Consider the following 21,336-nt stretch of genomic DNA (forward strand, 5'->3'; position numbering starts at 1 on the left):
TTGAGAGTTCAACCTTCCAACTCTGTCATTGGGCCTTCTCCGAGTTCTAGACATCGTCATGCATTTTGACAACTAGTAAGAGACCCCGCTTCGCATCCTGAAACGCCGTCTGCTGCTGAAACTGCCACTCTATATAAAAGCTTGGCATACTCTTGCTTTACACCTCTATATATAGTGAGTACTTGAAGAAGCCCTGAGGAAGCCCTACTTTGCAAGCGATGCCTCGAGCCTTCCGCCTCGACATGAATTCCCGTACGGAGTAATATGGATGTCGCTTTCTTTGGCTCAGTCTCGACTCGCATGTGCAGAGGGGTTACTAGAACATAGGTATATCATGCACTCCCACCCCGGTGTGTTCTGTTGGCCTCGGACCACTCTCTCTTGTCACTCCTTTGTTACCCTTCTCTCCATGCACTAATTCGTAATGCGTTCATTCTTTTCTACTATTGCCCTGCTGGGCTCCCTTCCAGGACTCCTGGCACTTCCTACTAAGGGAGACGTTCAAGTTCAGTCCCTCGAGAAGCGTGGTGCTCGCACTGCCGCTCCAAAAGGATGTCTCTCTGTCGGCTCTGGAGCCACTTACACCACTATCGCCTCTGCCATCAAGGCTCTAGGCAGTTCCAAAAACGACGCATGTCTCTACATCAAGAGTGGAACCTACAAGGAACAGTTGACTATCGACTACGCCGGTGCTCTGACCTTCTACGGAGAGACTGCCGATACATCGAGCTACAAGTCCAACAAAGTCTTGATCACCCATGGCATCAGCTCTCCAGCTGCAGGCAGCCTGGATGCAAGCTCCACCATGAACATTAGAGCAGTGAACTTCAAGATGTACAACATCAATGTTGAGAACAGTTTCGGAAAGGGTGCACAAGCTGTTGCAGTCACTGCAAATGCCAACAAGCTTAGCTTCTACGGTTGCTCTTTCCTCGGTTACCAAGACACACTCTATGTCAAAACCGGCACTCAGTACTACTCGAACTGCTTGATGAAGGGTGCCGTTGACTACATCTTTGGAGACGCTTCAGCCTGGTTCGATTCATGCACTATCATGAGCAACGGTCCTGGCGCAATCACCGCTTCGTCTCGCACCACGAGCGATGACACTGCGTGGTATGTCTTCAACAACGTCAATGTCATCTCTGATGGCACAGATCTTGTCGGCAAAGTCTTCCTTGGTCGTCCTTGGAGAGTTAACGCAAGAGTCATGTTCCAGAAATCTCAACTCTCAAACGTTGTCAATGCCGCCGGTTGGACTGAGATGGCTGATGGTGCCACTCCCAGATACTACGAGTACAAGAACTCTGGTGATGGCTCCAACACTTCCGAGCGCAAATGGACAATCAATGCCTCCGCCGCCATCAGCATCAACACCGTGCTTGGAGACAGCTACAGTTCTTGGGTTGATCAATCTGGTACCGGCTCCAGCTCTTCTTCCACTTCAACAACCGTCTCAAAGACCGCCGCTGCAAAGCAAGTCACCCCTGCTAAATCTGCAGTCGCCCCTGCTAAATCTGCAGTCGCCAAAGGTCCTGTTTGCACTCCTACTGCCGGAGGTGCTGCTACCAAGGATGATACCCCGGCCATCTATGCTGCCATTCAGAAGTGTGGAAACGGTGGAACAATCGTGATCCCTGCTAGCAAGACTTACTATCTCAACACTGTCCTCGAGTTTGACGGGTGCAAGTCGTGCGTCTTCCAGCTTGACGGTACCCTAAAGGCCTCTGATGATCTCACCTACTGGGAAGGCAAGACTGCTATCCTCCACCTGAAGAGTGTTCCTGGTCTCACCTTCACTGGAGCTGGAGTCATCGATGGAAACGGTCAAAAGGCTTGGGATCACTTCGCTACCGATAGCTCCTACAAGCGTCCCACTCTCTTTTACATCGATGGTGGCAACAACATCAAGATGGATGGTTGGACCATGATCAACCCTCCCAACGTCTTCCACTCTGTCAAGGGCAATGCTCTCAATATCGCTTACTCCAATCTCAACATGTCTGCCGTCTCGACCTCGAAGAATCTTCCAAAGAATACCGATGGTAAGTAAACACATTTGACGACCATCTTGAGCCTCAATTGACCATCATTCAGGATTCGACATTGGTGCCTCAACATATGTCACCCTGACCGACATCACCGTATTGAACGATGATGACTGTGTTGCCTTCAAGCCCGGCTCTAACTTCACCACTGTCATTGGTATCACCTGCACAGGCTCTCACGGGCTCTCCGTCGGCTCTCTCGGAAAATCCAACGCCGACGCCGTCTCCAACATCTACGTGTCAGATGCCACCATGATCTCTTCCTCAAAGGCCGTCGGCATCAAGACCTACCCCATGGGCAACGGTCACGGCATCTCCACAGTCACCAATGTTACCTACACCAACATCAAAGTCCAAAATTCCGACTATGCCATTCAAATTCAGAGCTGTTATGGTGAAGATGGCACTTACTGCGAGACCAATGGCAACAATGCTGTCTTGAAGGGAATTGTATTCGAGAACTTCTCCGGCACTACTAGCAAGAAGTATTCGCCTACTACTGCTAATTTAAACTGTGGAGCCAAGGGAACTTGTGATGTCAAGGTTAAGAATTATGCTGTCAAGGCTGGCTCGGGGGCTGGACAGGTTCTTTGCAACAATACTCCTGGAAGCCTGGGTGTCACTTGTACAAAGGGTGCTTCGGGGTGAGATGGTCTCAGCAAGACAATCAAGTTCAAGTGAGACTCTCAAGGACTGTTGTTGTTGTTGTCTCTCAGTACGTCCAAATTCAAGATGTCTCAGGGGCCATCTTCGCTGGATTCTTGCTGTTGAAAGGTGTTGCTTCCTCATCAATTATTCATATGTTCATCTTCAACACCTCATCGCAAAGTTTCACCATAATACGCTCCTGCTATTCCTCGAACATATTCATGATGGCTCAGCCGCGCAATTACTTCAACGACAAGAGTTTCTCAGATGTGATGATCAAGTTCGGAAGGCATGAGTTTCACGCCCATAGAGTGTTCCTCGCTGGATGCTCGGCACAGTTTGAGAAGGAGATGGTCATTGATCCAGTAAGCCTTCCCTGCCTTCTGAAGCTTTGTTGATAGCCACTCACAATCGATCAGGAAACAGATATGGCAGTTATCAACCTCAAGGCTACGCACGACGCAAAAGCAATCTATGTGATGTTGAAACATTGCTACGGGATAGCCTGGAAAATACCATCCACCCCCGCATACCTCTACGACTTCGACTTTGTTCTCACCGACTACAATGTAGCAAACACATACGGGATTTCCGACTTGCACCAACAAGCCAGGAAATTCTGCTGCAACCTGGTTTCTGACTTCTTCCTACCACAGTATTGTAATTATCGCGAAATGATCACCAGTCCCTTCATTCGAGCTCTGATGAGGGTACTCGGTCCCACAGCAGTAGGCGTATCCGATTCATTCCAGGAGGAAGTATTCGAAGTCGTATGTCATGGTATGACACACCTGTTTGAAAACAACGGATTTGTGCGGTTGTTTGCGAGAGGGATGTTCTTTAATGAAGCTTATGCAGTCAGGTTTGCTCAACGGATCCGGGATAAGTTGCTTGCTCGCGAATGGAATGGCAATTCGACGGGTGAATATGACTCTTCGGATGATGATGATGATGATGATGATGTTGAGAGTTGTTCGGCCGAGTCCTCGTCGGAGGATAGCTCGGTTATGCCATCTGGTGAGATATCCACGGCAGAGGAAGTGGAAGTGTAAGTCAACGCCCTCTATGCTGAAAAATGCAAAATCTGACACAGCACAGCCACCGCGACTACTTCAACAACAAAACCTTCTCTGATATCATTCTAAAATTCGGCCCTTCAAAATTCACGCCCACAAAGTAATCCTAGCGAGCAACTCGGTTTGGTTCGAAAAAGCCTTCTCCAGCGGTTTCTCAGTCCGTCTATTCTTCCCCCCATTTCCCATATCCTCAGCTAACAAAGTCCCAGGAATCAACACAAACAACAATCGACCTCGGCAACGAAGAAGATCCAAAACTCCTTTTCGCAATGCTAAACCATTTCTACAATGACGACTACAACAACCACATTGGTCAAAACAACCCTATTCGCGATCACTCAATCTTACATCTAGAAATCTTCTTGCTGGCAGACATGTATGATGCTCCTTCCCTTCGTGATGCGGCTAAACAGCGTTTCATCAAGGGTATGACTAATGCGGCAAAATGGCATTCGCCTATTCATAATGAACAGATTGAGGTTTTTCGGAGAGTGGTTGGGCTGGATGCGGTGCAATTTGCGGATGTGTCGTTGCAGGAAGAGACGTTTTGTGTGTTGGAGATGTATGTGAGGGAGGTTATGCAGACGCCTAGGGTGGCGATGCTGGTTGGGAGGGGTGAGATGTTCAGTCAGGAGTTTGCTGAGAGGTTTGCGAAGAGGATAAGTGCGTTGTTGGAGTGATGAGAGATCGTGTTGAGTTTTGAGTTGACGTGAATGTAGCTGTCTATATATCGACAGAGTCTACAGACTCATCAGAAGGTATCTGACATAGAGATCGCAATATGTGAATTTTAGAGCTCTAATATTGGTATGATCGTCCGAAGAAGGAAATGAGAGTCACATCTCCAGCTGATAAGCACCAGTGTTCGAGGTTCTGTCCCCATTCGATGAGTAGTTGAGAAGCCGTACAGGGAGATGATCTTGATTTCAAGTCTTTGTTGGGTTGACTATTTTGAACATGCCGGCTCGCTTTAATACGAGTTTTGACATTTCTGATGCCAGTCAAAGGTCGTGCGAAAGAAGCCGCGAATCTGGACATTCTTCATGAATCTTCTCTTTGATCACTTGCTTCACTTCCTTCCGCCAAGCATCTTTCATTTGGTTGTTGTGATCGTTCTTCTACCAGCAAAACGGGCTTCCTAACTCCAATCCGCAATCTTCATCTAAGAAAGCAACAATGGCTCTCGATGCGCGCCCAAAAGGCCCTCGGTGTGTCTATCACCTTGCAAGGATGGTGAATTGATGCTGATATATGCGCAGCAAGCTTCACATGTTCTACAACAGCCAATCCCTCTCAGATTGTGTGGTCAAATTCAGCAACCGAAGAGTGTTTGCCCACAAGCTAGTGCTTGTTCAAAACTCCGTCTGGTTCGACAAAGCGCTTCTCGGCGGCTTCAAGGTTCGTGTTTGAAACGTCACGATTTCTGGATCTGTTTTCTGATCGTCAATTAGGAGGCTGGAGAGTTTGTGATCAATCTTGGAGACGATGATGATCCGAACGATGTCGAAGCTATGTTGAAATACTTCTACCATGGCTCTTACACCACGCCACTCATCACTGCGCCTGGTCAGGACAATCTCGGCAAGCACTTGGCAATGTACCTACTTGCAGACATGTATGACGCTCCAGCTTTGCGCAAAGAAGCTTCCACTCTCTTGATCGCATGTCTCAAGGTCTTGATCGATGGAGAGGGAAGGCCCGGAAGGACCATCGACTATTCGGCCATCTCATCAATCAAGCAGATTCTCGGCCCTGGAGCTGGCGACTTCGCCGACAAAACCTTGCAGGAAGAGGTGTTTCAGCTGGTCATCGCAAACATTAACCGCATGTACAAGAATCAGCTCTTCCGGCAACTTCTGAGCAGTGGAAAAATGTTCGATGAGGACTTTGGAATGAAGTTTGCTTGCAGGACTGGCGAGATGCTTGGAAGGTTCTATGGTTCTATCCCTGATCATCGCTAAGGTTTATCGAGAATGGGTAGGGATACGTGGCTAGGCAGTCATTCTGGTTGACGGCTTTGTTGCAGTCATGTTTCTCACGTGTAACAAAGAGAAGTCATCGCGCGCGCATAGGAGGAGAGAAATCCGTGGCATCTGTGGGAAGTGATAATGATACCAGTCTAGACTCTGAGCTCCGGAACCGGGATGCAGATCATGGGAGGCAGGTGCGATGTTCTGAAATAGCTCGAATTCTACGTCGTGACTTCGGTCCTGATGACCAATGATCAATTCAAAACAGACAGTACCATTGCTCGTACTTCCTTCCTTCCCTGCAATTGTGAATTGATATTCGAGCGCGCCAAGAGTGAAGCAGTGAACACATGCAAGAATTCAACTTCATCAACACGATTCAAACCTGTTGGTTCATAATGAGGAAGTCTCACTGAGTGCACTTCACTTTCATCATTTACGTTCGGAAGTTTCACAATCACTCTGCGTCATCCTTGGGCTGTTCTCCCAGCACCTTTGCACCTTCTCTCCATCGTCTACACCATCACGACTCTTTCCATCGTCGAGCGAAGTTCTCTTTCAACACCCAAACAATCATGGCCAGCAGTACAGACACCAATGCCGGCGCATTGAAGAGGTGATTTGCTCTCTTCATTATTTCGATCTGACAACATCTGACACTGAACAGAAAGCGCAACTTCTTCAATGATGAAGAACTCTCAGATGTCATCATCAAGTTCGGTGAAAAGCAGGTCTTTGCTCATAAGGTCATCCTTGCAAGCGGTTCCATCTGGTTCGAGAAAGCCCTGCTGGGTGACTTCAGCGTAATGATTGTCACTATTCACATCGCTGTTCCTTCTAACATCAATCACAGGAAGCCAACAAAAAAGTCATCGAACTTTATGACGACGCCGTACCTGACGCTAGCATGGCTATGTTCAAGCACCTCTACGGTATGACCTATGGTAGACAAGAATATCCGAGACCCGAAGAAGACCTACCTGAATTCCATCTCGACGTCTTCATCTTGGGAGACAAGTACGACGTGCCGTGCCTTAGGCTGGCAGCTAGAAAAGCCCTGCTGGCACTCATGTCGAAAGAGTTTGAGGAAGATACTTTCTGGGACTCGTCTATCTTCGTTATTCAAAAGCTGCTCGGTCCTGATGCTGCCCAGCTTGCCGACAGATCCCTAGAATTACAGATGTTTGGTGGCTTCTGTGCTCCTTTGCTACATGTCGATGGAAGGGTCTCGCACGCCAGACTTCTTCTGCTTGACGATACCTTTCGGTCGGAGTTGGTGAGGGGAAAGATGCTTAAGCCTAGCATTGCGGACTTATCCATGAAGGGAATCATTGAAGTCCTTTGAGAGAGACCCTTCCATCGACATGTAGCAAAGGAGCACAGAAGCCACCAAACATCTGTACCGCCAGCTTCAGTCTAATCACTATCGAGCGAACCCATTCTCACATTCATCTGTTCCAGCGTTTGATCTTTGCAGTGTTTTGTTTGACCACAGAAAGAAAACCAGACACATTCGTTTCTGTCGCCCGCGCATAAGATATTTGAGCTGTGCAAATAGGACAATGGTCAAGTGCGTGGGGTTTGCTGAATGTGAAGAATGTATAGCAGAAGAGACAAACATTCCGCGTTCGGTGAGACATCTTCGAGGTTTGAGCTCGCAAATGCGTCTTGATGGCCAGGCATGGTGAAACAAAGTAGTAGAAAGGTCTCCATACTTGTGATATCAGCTCCTTTGAGACATGTCCATGCATTGGAACTGAATTTCAAGGCAACTTTTTGCCAGTCTGAACACATGGTATAACCCTGGATCGCTTTGTTGTGTTCTTGTATCATAGCGCGGTCTTTGACGTTCGTCTCACTCTCACAATCGATACATATAAGCTGAAGCTCAGGACTCTTGCATCCACTTCATCTTCTATCGACGTTCCACCAAGCAATATAATTGTAAGAACGACGTCTTGCCAACGAAAAAGTCGACATGGATTGGACAAATGACTTGTTGTATCAGAGGCCGGAACTCTTCACCTCAAAGTAGGTCTCCGAGCAGACATTGCTTCAGCAGCATATTCTAACATCTCTAAGAAAGCAGAAACTCTACAAAAATTCAGCTCTCTCGGATGTCATTGTGCAGTTTGGAGATTATCGTCTGTACGGCCACAAGGCTGTCCTGGCAAACGGAGGCTCTGTCTGGTTTGAGAAAGCACTTCTTGGTAATTTCTCGGTGAGCGAAGTGATTTGAAACCATTTTGGACGTTGCTGACTTTGAGATAGGAAGCTAAGCAAGACATACTTGATCTGGGGGAGGAAGACGATCCGGATGCTGTGTGTGCTATGATCAAGGATCTCTATGGAGATAACTACTTTGAGCAAGTCCCCGTCGACCGTGCCGAACATTTCGATAACTACCTGGCCGTATACACTATCGGCGACAAATACGACTCGGCGACATTGAGACAACAAGCACTGAACAAACTCCTCAGAAGTATCGAGTCCGAGCTCAGTTGTCGCGACATACCGGTGCCAGTGATCCACTTCATCCAAAAGATCCTGGGCCCCTCTGCCATGGTGTTCGGTGACAAGAAGATCCAAACAGGTGTCTTCCAGCTTGTCTTGGAGTATGTTTATGAACTCTGGACTGATAAGACTTTTGCTGCGCTTCTTATTAAGGGCGAGATGCTGGACAAAGAGTATGGTGGACGTTTCAGGATTGCTACACTAGGCAAGATGTCTTGAGCGTCGCTTCGAAAATCGTATGAGAGGTTAAGTTACTTTACCTTGAATACCAGTTACTTGACCCTTCGTAACACCAATCGGATGCTGAATTGTTGCTTTTTTGTGGCATGGTTAGACCTAGATAAAGAGCTATTTTACCTTGTGCAGATGCTGGAATGTAATCGAAGACGAGCACGATGCTTTCCGGTTAATCAGTGTGTATCATTAATAGAATTCCAAAGATATTAACTCATGAGGCAGTTCAAAGGCTGGATTCGACTGTAGAAAGTCAAAATGATTGGGAAGTCAAGGGCATTTACCGCTGAAAGAGGCTCCCTCTTTCGTTCCGGAGTTCAAGATCTTGAGTGGTCTCATTCTGCTTGGCAGTCAAGTGAGGCTTCTCGACCACGTCTTTCATCTTTGCCAAACTCAAGAAGAAATCATTGTCAATCCTTACATACCATCAACAAGACTTACGGAGATAGATCCAGGTTGGGATCCAGGAGATTGAAAGGGTGAGGGAAAGGTGCCACTGCAGACGAGATTGGTCCATCCACGATTATCCAAATCTGGAAGGATGACGCCCGGGGCGGAATTTAGCCGAGATCACCAAGTGCTTCTGTATCGTCGCAAAACGGCTCATTTTCACCCTCGCCTCGACCGCCAGCGACACAAGGTGTTCGGAATGTCCTCTGAGTCAAGTCGCTCGGTCCCAACGTACAAGTGATGTCTCCAATATAAAGGGAATGTGCGGAAGACACAGCTGCAGACTGCGAACTTGCGTGCCGCCGCGAGCCCCGCCACTCAACCAAAAGTCCGTGCGTCTATCTATCATGTTTTGCACAGCGTCGAGCTCGCCTTGTCTTCCAACTCTGTTTTTTCAACCTGAACTGCAATAATCTCATTCCATTCGAACGAAGATCATGCCCTGCGTTCGTGCCTATCGCACTCTTCCACGGTTCGCAGGAGACTCTGCCCTCTACAAAACATTTTCAGGGCACGCACATCAAACACTTTCATCCACGTTGGTCGCCAGACTTTCTGGTCTTCAGCAAATCGCGCTATAATTCGATTTTCTCGGCGTCAAGTACTTGAAAAATGGCAGAAGCTGGAAGATCGAAAGTTCGGACAATCGCTGCTTCTAAGTGAAATCAACACCGAAAGAAGAAAAGCGCTGAAGCGACACCAGGAGCTCAGAAACAAGGAAAACTTACAATTTGCTCTTGACGAGAGCGCCAGACTGGTGAAAACAATGGGCGAGAATCCTGCTGAATCGACGAGAACATGGCCTAAACACAAGCTTGTGGAATTCTACAACCTGGAGCTGAAACTTCTTGATGCCATGGCTATACTATACAATGATGAGCGAGCAGCAAAAGACCATGATGAACGCATGGCGCTACGAATCAAAGCTCGGAAAGTCTTGTTCCTCCTCGAACATGGCGACAGTCCTATGTCAAGAATTATATTTCGGATGTTCTATCAGGATGCCTCGGTTGCAGTAAATCTCTACTGCATTACGCTTTTTACATTTGCTCTGATCGTTGTGAAAACGTTTCATAAGACTACTGGCCAAAGAACGAACAGAGATTCTCAAAAAATATCCCGAGTTTCACGACCCGGAAATGTGTAAACAGGCAATTGACGAGTGCAATGCCCACATGGCATACATGCTCGCACAAGAAGGCAGCCTGGACCGAACACGACAAAAGATCACAGAGAACAGACAATCACGCGCCAAAGAAAGCGCCCACCAGAATTCCAGCCCATTCAGAGAAGCATGGAAAGTGCTCCAACATCAAATTGACCTGGACCTCAAAGCCCTCGAAGCATCAGTGATCTTCAACAAAGTTCATGACCTACATCGCTTTATAGCTCGAAGACGGATGCGTCAGATGAAGACGGCACACCAGGAAACACTTAGAAATCCCCGTCGCGCTTTTTGCATCGAAAAGATCAAGAAATTTCTTGTCATTGGCTGTGTGGTATATCCCGCGCTGGCCCTACACCGCGCATACGTTTTGCGACAGATCAGGCAGGCTTTGGGGGAAAGAGAGACTACGACGAAGAAGATGGGAAACGTGGACGAGCGTCGAGAGTCATGAGAAGTGGGTTTCTGATAGCAGCTCTGAAGCGACGCTCTGTTGTATTCATGTCGCATTACCGGGTCTGTTTGGCGGTGTTTATGCAGGTCATCGTAGTACAGATCGAACCAAAGCTGGCCAAGACAGGGTTGTCTGCAGGTGGCTGTGCCACATAGATAGCTGATCTGCATGGATACAATGTATTTTGGCCAGTAGACCACACTAGATAGTCTTTCTAACTCTGGTCGAGTCGACTCTGGTCAGCCTCAATAAAACATTGTGATCCTTCGCACCTTGAGTCTCATTGACAATATGCTGTCGCTAAACTGCAGCAAAATCGGCACAGTGCGGCCAAGCATTTTTGGCCCGTTGAGCAGCTTTCGTGTCACACACAGACAGGTTCACACCAACAACGACATTCGAGCAACCATACTGTCCAGTCATCCGGAGCTCGTCGAAGAGTCGAGCAGGAAAAGAATCCTAGAGCAGTACATCAGCGAATGTGCCCGCCTGGGTATCAGACAAAACATCGAGATCGGCAAGATAAGACTTCCACGATCTAAACCAGAGCGATTCGTTCATCTGAAAGCAAAGGCGATAGCCGCTAGCCTTCTTGCTCAGGAGAAGTCCGGCCAGCTACTGAGACAATACCAAGCGTGCAAGAGCTGGATCGAAAAGAACACGCCAGATGTCGAAAAGCTGTATGCGGCCGAGAAACGTGCGGTCCTACAGCGCTTTCCCAGTCTTGTGGCTTCCCCTGTGCGTGAACACGTTTTGAAGCAGTACGACGCCGAGTCAGCCAGACTCTTCGAGCAGAGCGAAGGACCAGATGACCAACCAAGAAAATTCGTTGACGGTACATGGTTCGCAGAGAGGCAAAAGTTTGCGGAATTGGAGTTGCAATGTGTGGCCGTACATCTCCTCGAGGATGGCGTGCCTTCGAAGAGTGAGCTCGAGGAGTGGACGAATGATTTCGACTCGTCTCTGAAGGCCTTGAAAGATCTATCGGTTCTTCCAATCGAAGTCGAAAGGGAAGAGGCACTGAGAAGATATCCTGATCTCGAAGACCCGGAAGTACGACGTGCCATCATTGAAGATACAACCCGAGCTTTCGAGATGGCGAGAACGGCACAGTCGAAGAAGAAATCTGTACCGTCAGCGATCCACAAGAACTGCTTGGAGATGTTTTTGAAGGCACTGGATGCACAGGCACTGTCCCCTGATGGCGATGATGCAAAGCGCATGAAGCTTAGACAACAACACCGAGTGGAAGCTCTAGCGGATTTGGCCGAGCTTAAGGCTTCTAAGAAAGGCGGGTGGTGGATTCTTCCTAACCCACTCGCGATCATGGATCGGATTCCAATTTGATGTTATCTATAAGTGTACGGCGGTGTTGGTGAAGGGGTTGATCAAGAAGGTGCGAGCGTTGGGTGGTTGGACGAAGTTGGCAGATTTAAGGTTCAACCACGGTCTTTCCTTTCGAGGGCATCTCTCCACCCAACTTCTCATCTTCTCGTTCTATATTTCGTCGTTGTCTCAACATCAACTTTCGAATCTTCTACAAATTGTCGTCCAAAGGTATCGCACTGCGCGAGATGTCTGCATGATGTATCATGCGTCCCATGCCCCATATCGGTGATGAACTGGATTGGCCAGAGTCTTCGACTATGGTTCTTGGTTTTGCATCTCCCGTCGCTAAAAGCTCGTCATCTAGACGTTTTCCTCGCCAGGTGCTAAGAAGAACTGCGGTATGATGATCCATTTTGATTGAGAGTGCCGCTGGCCATGCATTCTGGCCAGTCTCTCTTGACAAAGTGGAGCGACGCTTTCTCGTCGCGACGGCAATCTCAACACTGATCCACCATGTAATCATCGCTGCCGCCTGTTGCCTTGCTGTAAGTTATGGATACTGCTCAATTTTGTGGGAACAGAATGTTACCGTCACTGATAAAGGGTCGCACGCCCGTCTGGATCTCGGCTTCACCATCGCGAAAACGGACTTTTTCGGTCCGCATACCATGCGGTTCGCATTCCTCATCTCCGCAATGCCCCTTTTCAATTTTCCGGTCGGAGCTGTCCACTCGGACTAGAAGTGCCGTTCGCGACACAAGCGTTATCATCTTTGTGGTCGTTACAGCAGACAGCACAAAGCAAAGCCTCTAACTTTGATTAAGCTTCTGGATGCCGAAGCCGTGCTAGAGAGTTCGGGTTAGGAGATGAGATCGTCTTTGTGTTCCAGACAAAAGTTGCGAAACAAGGCCTTGTTTATCTTGGAGTGGGCAGACACGGAGTTACGTGATGGAGGTACCACTTTTCGCTTACTTGTAGCAATGACCTCGCATGTGTTGTTTGCCGGCAACTTCATTGGCAAAATTCTCAGGTGGACGAAAAAGAAGCCATGTGTTAGCAGGATCAAGGGCTGAACCGAAAGCGTCTCGAGGGTGTCAAAGTACAAAATTCTGAGATACGATATTCGACAAGATGACTGGATACGAATTATTGCGATACAAGTTGATTATGTGCTGATATAGATGTTACCCTGAGAGACAAAATCTACTCCTCATCCTGCAATTCAACAGCTTTGTAGCTGAGCTTCCACAACTTCTCTTCGGCGTCCTCAGCGTATGCATGAGGAGCGTATCCGGGACCACCGAAGTTCTCGTCCTCGCCGGCAGAGCTCGATACACCGGCATCTGCAAGATAAAGGCCACCACGACTGTCGAAATGGGGAGACAGAGCCGCCCAAACAGACGTAGCTGCACCCTGCTCGGGAGATCTCGCAAGATGTGCCATTGGAGCAAACGCTTCCATCTCTTCTGCAGACATATGGCGGCCGAGCTGTGTGGTGAAGATGAGGCCGGGGTGGACGGACAATCCACGGAGGTTACGGGCACCATAATGGCGTTCAATAGAGTTGGCCATGTAGATGTTTGCGGTCTTGCTTTGAGCGTATGCGATCATGGGCTGATATCTTTGCTTGCTCATGTCAAGATCCTCGAAGAAGATTCCATTGGCTTTGTGTCCAGCGCTCGAGAGGGTGATCACACGATTTGGAGACTCGGAGGTACCGCTGGCGAGCAATACAGGCTTGAGAAGCTGGAAGAACAGGAAATGCCCAAAGTGGTTGACGCCGAGCTGCGTCTCGAAGCCGTCGACGGTACGACCTTCAGGCACTGCCATGATGCCAGCGTTGTTGATGAGAATATCAAGACGTTTCTCCTGGTCGAGAAACTGCTTGGCTGCTTCCCTGACGCTATCGAGACTTGCGAGCTCCATCTCGATCAAGGTTGGGCGTTTTCCATGAGGGTTGCTACCCATGAGCTCTTCAGCAATTGCTTGACCTCTGGCCTTATCACGGAAGGTGAGATAGAGCTTGGCTCCAGTTGCGTGCAAAGCGCGAGCTGTTTCGCTTCCAAGACCGGCTGATGCTCCTGTGATGAGAATGACTTTGTCTTGGAGCTTGTCAACGAGGTTAAGATCTTTGACGACATCAAGAGCTGTGGGTCTAGCATCATTGCCGTTCGAGTAGTCGAGGTATCTTTCGGCGTAAGGTTGGAATGGGTTGGTAGGAGCAGGCATGCTGATGGATGTAGTCTGGAGATGAGATTGTCGTTGGGTTGTTTTGAACGCGATGTGAAAGAACTGTCTGTTTCTGCTTCTGCCGCTGTCGATGTTGTCGTACTTACTTATACAGCTTGCTGGCTATCCATGAGGGTCGCATGGCCAAACTATCATCCGTGAGGAACGACAGCGACGGGCTCAATCCCTAACTCCGTTGTGAGAGAGGTAATCCTGACCATTGTTCTCCAAGATCAATTCATCAGCGAGTTCATGTTTGTTGCTCCGAAGTCATGAGACGACGGATATAGAAACAAAGAGGAGAGGGTTAAACGCCGGCGACGCTCGCCGAATCGGCGTCGAGTTCATCCGCATCCTTTGAGAGGCTGACCAAGGACTTTCCTGCTGCATGATTTGTCGATTGTGTGCACGAAGAGCTTGCAGCACCTTGTAACTTACCTTCGTTGAAGGCCAACATTCACGATCGCTCCGTCCAGAATCGCAAACAGAAACTCGACAGTCATGTTGTTCATACCACGGAGAAACAGAGACGGCAGTCGCGAGATTTGCCCGCACGCAGACAGGGTCGCTGTTCCCCAGAAAGACCCCCGAGTGCCGAGAGTGGTTTGCGTGATCGAGCCAATTTCTTGCCAATACCCCGGTTAGGAAGGTCCTTGTATTTTCTGCGCTCTCACTTCCTTCCACCTTTTTTGTTGTTCTTGCTGCTTTTTGTTCCCTGCGTGTACATATCTTGATTGCAGCGTGTTTCGAGCGATAACGAACAAAAGGCTTGGCAAAATATCGCCGCCATTGAAAGATTTTGCCTCACCAATTCCGTCCGAAAACAATCATAAATTCAATTCTGAAGATGGCGCCCGGAAGTATTAGAAGGGTAGCTGTCATTGGAGCCGGTCCGTCTGGAGCGATAACTGTAGATGCTCTGGCTCGAGAGGAGGCTTTTGATCAAATCCGCGTTTTTGATAGGCAAGAAGGTCCAGGTGGTTGCTGGTAAGTCATGATTATTTCCTAAATTCCTTGGACAAGAGGCGGTCACAATAAACATACTTATATGAATCAACAACTCTCTCCTCACGTCCACGCCGTCTGAACCTATGATTAACTGGGGGTATAGGTATGGAGATAAGAATCCACCAGTTCCCTTGACCAATCTTGCAGCTTTGGCTACCAGGACGGCAGATCAGCCGTTGGAGTTGCCAGTACAGGTGCCAGGGCGTGTCAAGAAGAATGGCCAACCACGATGGACTGACTCGTCCATCTACCCTTACCTGGAGACCAACGTTGACGTTGTTACTATGGAATATACTCAAGAGCCCATATCCGGCGAACTATCTGCCCGAACCATTGAACTGCATGGCGAGAACTCTCCTTTCCGGCACTGGACTATCATGAGAGATTACGTGACCAGTCTCTTCCAACGCAAAGGCTATGAAGATCTCGTGTCTTACAATACCCACGTTGAGAGAGTGGAAAAGGTTGGGGACGAGTGGAAGGTCACGCTGAGGAAAGAAGAGGGCGACGAAGATTACTGGTGGGTGGAGCATTTCGATGCTGTTATTGTCGCAAGTGGGCACTTCAATGTCCCATACGTTCCAGCAGTACGTGGTCTGGAAGAACTTGAACGACAACATCCTGGCAGTGTCTTGCACAGTAAGATGTATCGTGGCCGAGAGGCATACCAGGGTAAGAGAGTTGTTGTTGTTGGCGGCTCAGTCTCCGCAGCAGACATCTCTACAGACCTTGTTGGGGTAGTAGACTCGAAGGTCTACGCGGTTGTCAATGGCCATACTATCAACGTGTACTTTGGTGACGGTGCATTCAACAATCCTGGAGTATCCAGAAAGCCGACCATCTCACACATCGATACATCAGATGGTCGACGTACTGTTCACTTCATTGATGGTACATTTGTGGAGAATGTTGACAACATCATTTTTGGCACTGGATACTCCTGGAGTCTTCCCTTCTTGCCAGACGTCAAGATCAGAAATAACAGAGTACCCGGACTCTATCAGAACGTCGTGTATCAGCAAGATCCGACTTTACTGTTTGTTGGAGCAGTAAGTGCCTACCTCTTTTTCTCTGAAGTTTGGACGATCACTAACGAGTTCCAAGGTCGGCGCCGGATTGACGTTCAAGATTTTCGAGTGGCAGGCTGTTCTTGCTGCAAGACTGCTCGCTGGACGTGCCGAACTTCCATCTCTCGAAGAGCAACAAAGATGGGAAGAAGAACGCATAAAGAAGAAAGGGGACGGTCCTGCCTTCAACGTGATTCACCCGGACTTTGAAGAATACTTTGAGACGGTCAGGTCTCTTGCAGGTCCTGGAGAAGATGGCAAAGGGCGGCCTTTACCTCCTTACAAGCCTGAATGGTTCCAAGCATTTATGGATGGACACGAATTGCGGAAGCAAATGTGGGCAAGGAAGAACGCGGCTGCTGCTGCTGCAACCGAGAGCAGGAAGGCAAGAATTTGATAGATTCATTGAAGGATACTTGTTGTTTTCCCCTTGTCTGTCGTTGTAAGCAGGTGGGCAACGTGTCCCAGATCTCAAATAGCAGGTCATTTGTATGACTTGGCATGTATTCATGGTTCGCAGACGGAAGCACAGCAGAGAAGCGATATCCTCCGTTCAATCCATCTCATCTAAAATTGTTGTTGGTTTGCGACTCGTCTCCTGTGAATTTGTGGTTTGATTGAAACGTTGGAATTGTCTGGAACAGATCGTCTGATTTAACCTTTTCTTGCCCTAATTCAGGCCTCGGCGGAACCATCACTCCGACTACACCTCTATTTTCTTTCTGACCAAGGAGGCACAACTTGTTCTTTATCTTCACATACTATCGATATACTTGCAGCGACATACTCTGACCAAAGTAGCGACTTGTGGGGACAAGATGGAACGTCCCGAAGCGGTCACAGGCGTCCAGAAGGCGCGGGAGGATGCGACAGATAACAAGGAACGCCGGAAGATTCAGCTCAGACTAGCACAAGCTCGTCTACGACAGCGAAAGGCAGATGCACTCAAGGATGCGAATAGCGAGGTAGAGCTTCTTCGCAAGCAGCTCGCCGAAGCTAAAGATACGATTGCTCGTCTCAGCCCTCCAAAGCACTCACCCGATGCCGACGAGATGGTCACCTCGGAGGCGACACTTCATCCAACAACTGCAGAGACACGGACTCGATCCAAGGACAATTTCGGGTTGGGTGATCCCACCAATATTGATGGGTTAGTGGTAGGTAACCATGCCCTCAATCAGCCCATGTCTCCTGCGACTCTGGACAGCTTCTTCCCGGGAGCGTCAGATGACTTGCTGGACATGGGTACACCCGAATCCTTCGCTTTCCCATCATTCAACAATATGGCAAAAAGGACACTGCCGCAACATGCGATGCCTAGATTCACAAACCACGAATCGACTCAAGCCTGGCCATCTGCTGAGGGTGCGTCCGGTGGAGTTGGAACCTGGGGGTACGCATTTACATATGATGAGGATGCGTCGCGTGCACCCCCATCGATCTTCCCACAGTCTCCTCAAAGCCCTCGTATGCAACTCGTACGGCAGCCGACTCCTCCGTCGCCCACACCGTTACGTGGATTGAGCTTTGCGAAGCGACTCTGGCGACGATGCGCTGAGATGACGATACGAATTCTATCGGATACGAAGAAGCACCAAGCTCTGATTGAGAGAGCCTTTGGAAACTACTTCGGCCACTTCTCGCCATCTACCGTAATTCGAGCGTTGCAGATGGCCTTGAAGGCGGATAGTTTCGCCACATTGGAGTATCAAAACTACCCCAACTTCCATCTCAGTCAGCAACCCCTCATGCCTCACAAGACCAATTCCGAAGGTCTTGTTGATTTCGGAAACGTCGATCCGGCACAGGATCCATACATGACGCCTCGCGATATCGAGAACTACTTCGTCTGGAATGGCCAATACAACAAGACAATGGACTCCAATGGAAACATTGTTACTCTCCCCTGTCATTTCGACTTCCAAGGCAAGCGATGGATTTTGGAAGAGAACAAACTTGTTCATAGTACGTTACAACTATATCCACGTCTGATGTGATTACTGACGTCCCGCAGCACTCATGCATTATTCCGTCTGCCTCGGGCAAGGCCCTGCTATTTTGGCTTCACAAGTGCTTATTGCTACTTTCCAAAGCATGCAAAGAGTTTCTAGCCATATGTGACAGCAACACATGAGCCCCTTTTGCATGTTACGAAGGTATTAAAACAGCACATTGCAACCATGAAATCGCACATAAACTATCACCGGACTGTGTAATACTAAGGAAACGATATCTGACGACATTATCCTTATCACTGGACCTCTCGCGGTGCTGAAACTCCACGCCTACTTCGAGCCTGCATCATTGAAGCTCAGCTGCTGCTCAATCGTCTCTCTGAAGGTCTGCTTCCACGGAGTCCACTTCAAGCCAAGATGTTTCTCCGCGTTGCCAGTGACTACCTTTGTCACTGGACCCTCGAATGGTGGCTCGAGCTTGGCCAGGTCCGGATATTCGCTCTTTGTGAAAGCTGCGATATCCTCCCAGGTCACACCGTTCAGAGACAGGATGAACTCGGTACCAGAAGGCGCGGGGGTATCGATGGCGCTCACATGAGCAGTAGCGACATCCTTGACATCGACCCAGAGCGAGGGATAAGCTGGCTTCGCGGATTGGATGGTCATCCACAGCATTGCGTTCACCATGTCGATTTGTTCAGCTGAGTTCTGGATTCTGCTCTCGCCAATGACCAGCGTGGGATGGGTTGTGAGTAGCTTGTAGGAGGGCTTTTCCTTCTCGAGGAAGTCACGAGTGGCTTGATGCGCGAGGACCTTCGAGATACGGTACATCATGCCGTGAGCCTCTTGAGGTGATTCTGGCAGTTCCATGTCGACATCGACTGGCAGGACTTCACCAGTATCCTCTGCCGATTGTTAGTATGTTTTCAATGCAGCTACGGATCAATCTTACCACGAAGGACACGTTCAGTCACCATAGGAGCATCGATTGGCAGCAGAGCGATAGCTGACGACGTGACGACAATGGTCTTGATCTTCGGAAACTTGAGTGCGGCGTACAGAATTGCCTCGGTGCCTTGCAAAGCAGGCTTGATGTAGTCTTCCTTCAAGTCCACACCCTTGCCAGGTACAGGAGAAGCAAGGTGGATGACATACTCAACATTCTCCAGGGCTGTCTCAAAGGGCTCACGTTCGCTGATGTCTGGGATGACGACTGTCTCGATCTTGGAGGCATAATCTGGGTAACGTCCTTTGATTGTTTCTGCTTGTTCGGGCTTTCGAATGCTGAGGCGGACGCGGTAGCCTGCTTCAAGTGCTTGTTGCACAACCTCGGCACCGATGAAGCCGGTACCACCAGTGATGAAGACGAGAGATTCTGACATCTTCATTGAAGTGTGGGTGAATTTGTAATGAATTCAAGATATTGAAGTGAGATACGATAGCAGTGTATTAGGCTGAGGCAGGCGCAACTGGCTGCATTTTAACCCCTCTCAAATCCTTCCAGGCATCCACAGTCACACTTAAGTCCGGAATGTGATTCGTAAGGCAATATAATGTTGCGTTGTTTATGCTGACTTCGTCTAACATTGAGGATTGCTAGCCTCTTGATTGTATGTCAGCAAATCCACCATGATGGTCGACGCGGAGTTCATCTTGCTCCGCAGCCGAGGCGCATAGGGAAGGTCTGTGCTCGGCGAGGATCCGACATTGAGCCGCAGCAGAGCTTGGCAACATGTTGACTAAACAATCGGCGCATGCCAATGCATGATCAGTCAACATTCGCAACACCGTCATGAATATAAGAATCCTGAGTAACGCAAGTGCGATCAGCAGCGGGCGGGCAAAATCATACCACCTTGCTCCAACACCTCAATCGAATCATCAAGCTTCATTTTGATGATTGCGTCCGTAAGCTGTAGCACTATGGCAACACTAACGGCTATAGCGGTATCCACCTCACGCACCTGGAGCAAGCTATCAGTAATCGCCAGAACTGGGCCTACGTTGAGTTCACTAATCCCCTAGAAGTACTTGACATATAAAACAAGAGCTTCAGCCTCTCCCAGAATCCTTGTAATAATCAATCAATCTCGTCCTATTTTCAAATCTTGTCTACCACGAAGAACCAGCCACCAACACCACACCCAAAACTCAAATATATATCATCTGCACAATCATGCCTCTCTGGCAAATCTACCACCCTCCTGGCGTCTTCGAGGACGCCGAGACCAAAGCCGCCCTGGCCGCCGACATCACCAACCTCTACACCTCCGTCGGCCTCCCAGCCTTCTACGTAGTCGTCCACTTCAACACAATCTCCCCCACCAACGTCTACGTCGGCGGCACCAGCAAAGACCAAACCCCCAAACCCTTCATCCGCATAATCATCAAGCACATCGCCATCCGGCTCGACAACGACACGGAAACGTACAGAAGAACAGCAGGCATGATCGACAAGGCCATCAAAACGCACATTTACGACAAAGATTACGATTGCGAGTATCATGTTGAAGAGACCGAGAGGAATCTGTGGAAGTTTAACGGGTTGATTCCGCCAGAGCATAAGAGTGAGGAGCATGAGGTTTGGGTCAGGGAGAATAAGCCTTTGTCTTATGAGGGTGCTTATTGGTCTCCTGAAAAGGGAAGGTATTAGGTCTTTCGATCATGCGGAGTTGCCTGGCGTTTGAGGTCATATCTCCTTATCAAAACAAATCAGTTTACACATTCATCTTAGCACGTTCAACTGGCAAAGGGAGAGAGCGAATCTTATCAATCTCGTGCCTTCCACAAACTTTGCATCCAATTCAAAGTCCTGGGAAGGCACTAATTAGCCTCGAGGGAAGGAACAAGACGTTTCTCCTCGAAGGTGCTTCCTAAATTTTCCACCTTCATTTTTGAAGCAAGATTGCTGATCACTTGGAGTGGACACGAGGCCCTCATCAATACAGGTAGGTGCGACCAGTTAGATATGATTGCCCTCGCGGACAGATTGAGAATCTTCGCAGCTGATTTGCCTCCTTGTGAGACCTGCAAGTTATGTCTGTAGAGAGGAAGGCACCACTCATGGAGATAGAAACTTGCTTGAAATTGATCGTATTCACATGTCCATATACTCCAGCCCATATATCGTAATCCATATCTACATCAAAGAGCGGCCTGCCTTTCTCTTCCAATCACGTGTCCAGTACA

The 21,336-nt window shown here is 48.8% G+C and overlaps 12 protein-coding genes across 12 annotated transcripts; 9 read left to right on the forward strand and 3 right to left on the reverse strand.

Moving 5' to 3' along the window:
• Positions 1 to 1,114: 1,114 nt before the first annotated feature.
• M438DRAFT_313752 (pectin lyase-like protein) lies at positions 1,115 to 2,837 on the forward strand. The gene is made up of 2 exons (XM_029902574.1): positions 1,115 to 2,045; positions 2,098 to 2,837. Exons 1-2 carry the CDS (start codon positions 1,211 to 1,213, stop codon positions 2,694 to 2,696), a joined length of 1,434 nt encoding a protein of 477 aa, XP_029763140.1. The 5' UTR covers positions 1,115 to 1,210; the 3' UTR covers positions 2,697 to 2,837.
• A 2,111-nt stretch (positions 2,838 to 4,948) lies between these two features.
• On the forward strand, positions 4,949 to 5,733 carry M438DRAFT_403549 (uncharacterized protein; the record flags this gene model as incomplete). Its single annotated transcript, XM_029909662.1, has 3 exons — positions 4,949 to 4,980; positions 5,032 to 5,170; positions 5,224 to 5,733. 3 exons carry the CDS (start codon positions 4,949 to 4,951, stop codon positions 5,731 to 5,733), a joined length of 681 nt encoding a protein of 226 aa, XP_029763141.1.
• A 689-nt stretch (positions 5,734 to 6,422) lies between these two features.
• M438DRAFT_268660 (uncharacterized protein) lies at positions 6,423 to 7,087 on the forward strand (the record flags this gene model as incomplete). Its single annotated transcript, XM_029900274.1, has 2 exons — positions 6,423 to 6,545; positions 6,596 to 7,087. Coding segments are annotated over 2 exons (615 nt in total), but the record flags the coding sequence as incomplete, so codon positions are not given.
• Positions 7,088 to 7,720: 633 nt separating this feature from the next.
• Positions 7,721 to 8,475, forward strand: M438DRAFT_332777 (uncharacterized protein; the record flags this gene model as incomplete). Its single annotated transcript, XM_029903541.1, has 3 exons — positions 7,721 to 7,773; positions 7,825 to 7,963; positions 8,014 to 8,475. The coding sequence occupies 3 exons, from the start codon at positions 7,721 to 7,723 to the stop codon at positions 8,473 to 8,475; spliced, it is 654 nt and encodes a 217-aa protein (XP_029763143.1).
• A 902-nt stretch (positions 8,476 to 9,377) lies between these two features.
• M438DRAFT_353024 (uncharacterized protein) lies at positions 9,378 to 10,087 on the forward strand (the record flags this gene model as incomplete). The annotated part of the gene is made up of 2 exons (XM_029906834.1): positions 9,378 to 9,412; positions 9,451 to 10,087. 2 exons carry the CDS (start codon positions 9,378 to 9,380, stop codon positions 10,085 to 10,087), a joined length of 672 nt encoding a protein of 223 aa, XP_029763144.1.
• Positions 10,088 to 10,383: 296 nt separating this feature from the next.
• M438DRAFT_343371 (uncharacterized protein) lies at positions 10,384 to 11,919 on the forward strand. The gene has a single exon (XM_029904969.1). It carries the CDS (start codon positions 10,851 to 10,853, stop codon positions 11,904 to 11,906), a length of 1,056 nt encoding a protein of 351 aa, XP_029763145.1. The 5' UTR covers positions 10,384 to 10,850; the 3' UTR covers positions 11,907 to 11,919.
• A 177-nt stretch (positions 11,920 to 12,096) lies between these two features.
• Positions 12,097 to 13,029, reverse strand: M438DRAFT_388816 (uncharacterized protein; the record flags this gene model as incomplete). The annotated part of the gene is made up of 2 exons (XM_029909022.1): positions 12,478 to 13,029; positions 12,097 to 12,431 (listed from the first exon to the last, which is right to left on the reverse strand). The coding sequence occupies exons 1-2, from the start codon at positions 12,656 to 12,658 to the stop codon at positions 12,097 to 12,099; spliced, it is 516 nt and encodes a 171-aa protein (XP_029763146.1). The 5' UTR covers positions 12,659 to 13,029.
• On the reverse strand, positions 13,024 to 14,369 carry M438DRAFT_343372 (NAD(P)-binding protein). The gene has a single exon (XM_029904970.1). The coding sequence runs from the start codon at positions 14,115 to 14,117 to the stop codon at positions 13,092 to 13,094; it is 1,026 nt and encodes a 341-aa protein (XP_029763147.1). The 5' UTR covers positions 14,118 to 14,369; the 3' UTR covers positions 13,024 to 13,091.
• Positions 14,370 to 14,571: 202 nt separating this feature from the next.
• Positions 14,572 to 16,755, forward strand: M438DRAFT_291743 (FAD/NAD(P)-binding domain-containing protein). The gene is made up of 3 exons (XM_029901758.1): positions 14,572 to 15,104; positions 15,229 to 16,174; positions 16,230 to 16,755. The coding sequence occupies exons 1-3, from the start codon at positions 14,965 to 14,967 to the stop codon at positions 16,587 to 16,589; spliced, it is 1,446 nt and encodes a 481-aa protein (XP_029763148.1). The 5' UTR covers positions 14,572 to 14,964; the 3' UTR covers positions 16,590 to 16,755.
• Positions 16,756 to 17,010: 255 nt separating this feature from the next.
• M438DRAFT_332781 (uncharacterized protein) lies at positions 17,011 to 18,313 on the forward strand (the record flags this gene model as incomplete). The annotated part of the gene is made up of 2 exons (XM_029903542.1): positions 17,011 to 18,157; positions 18,207 to 18,313. The coding sequence occupies 2 exons, from the start codon at positions 17,011 to 17,013 to the stop codon at positions 18,311 to 18,313; spliced, it is 1,254 nt and encodes a 417-aa protein (XP_029763149.1).
• Positions 18,314 to 18,333: 20 nt separating this feature from the next.
• On the reverse strand, positions 18,334 to 19,891 carry M438DRAFT_159586 (NAD(P)-binding protein). Its single transcript, XM_029899038.1, has 2 exons — positions 19,100 to 19,891; positions 18,334 to 19,052 (listed from the first exon to the last, which is right to left on the reverse strand). Exons 1-2 carry the CDS (start codon positions 19,533 to 19,535, stop codon positions 18,478 to 18,480), a joined length of 1,011 nt encoding a protein of 336 aa, XP_029763150.1. The 5' UTR covers positions 19,536 to 19,891; the 3' UTR covers positions 18,334 to 18,477.
• A 432-nt stretch (positions 19,892 to 20,323) lies between these two features.
• Positions 20,324 to 20,770, forward strand: M438DRAFT_253501 (uncharacterized protein; the record flags this gene model as incomplete). Its single annotated transcript, XM_029899678.1, has 1 exon — positions 20,324 to 20,770. A coding segment is annotated over one exon (447 nt), but the record flags the coding sequence as incomplete, so codon positions are not given.
• Positions 20,771 to 21,336: the final 566 nt, after the last annotated feature.

Source organism: Aureobasidium pullulans, assembly GCF_000721785.1.
Source record: "Aureobasidium pullulans EXF-150 unplaced genomic scaffold scaffold_4, whole genome shotgun sequence".
Classification (NCBI taxonomy): Eukaryota; Fungi; Ascomycota; class Dothideomycetes; order Dothideales; family Saccotheciaceae; genus Aureobasidium; species Aureobasidium pullulans.

Coding starts and splice junctions, on each gene's coding strand:
- M438DRAFT_343371 (XM_029904969.1), top strand. CDS start 10,851: ATGCTGTCGCTAAACTGCAGCAAAATCGGCACAGTGCGGCCAAGCATT.
- M438DRAFT_159586 (XM_029899038.1), bottom strand. CDS start 19,535: ATGAAGATGTCAGAATCTCTCGTCTTCATCACTGGTGGTACCGGCTTC. Junction 19,053..19,099: donor GACTGAACGTGTCCTTCGTG/GTAAGATTGATC, acceptor AACAATCGGCAG/AGGATACTGGTGAAGTCCTG.
- M438DRAFT_313752 (XM_029902574.1), top strand. CDS start 1,211: ATGTTCCAGAAATCTCAACTCTCAAACGTTGTCAATGCCGCCGGTTGG. Junction 2,046..2,097: donor TCTTCCAAAGAATACCGATG/GTAAGTAAACAC, acceptor ACCATCATTCAG/GATTCGACATTGGTGCCTCA.
- M438DRAFT_291743 (XM_029901758.1), top strand. CDS start 14,965: ATGGCGCCCGGAAGTATTAGAAGGGTAGCTGTCATTGGAGCCGGTCCG. Junction 15,105..15,228: donor GAAGGTCCAGGTGGTTGCTG/GTAAGTCATGAT, acceptor CTGGGGGTATAG/GTATGGAGATAAGAATCCAC. Junction 16,175..16,229: donor CTTTACTGTTTGTTGGAGCA/GTAAGTGCCTAC, acceptor ACGAGTTCCAAG/GTCGGCGCCGGATTGACGTT.
- M438DRAFT_343372 (XM_029904970.1), bottom strand. CDS start 14,117: ATGCCTGCTCCTACCAACCCATTCCAACCTTACGCCGAAAGATACCTC.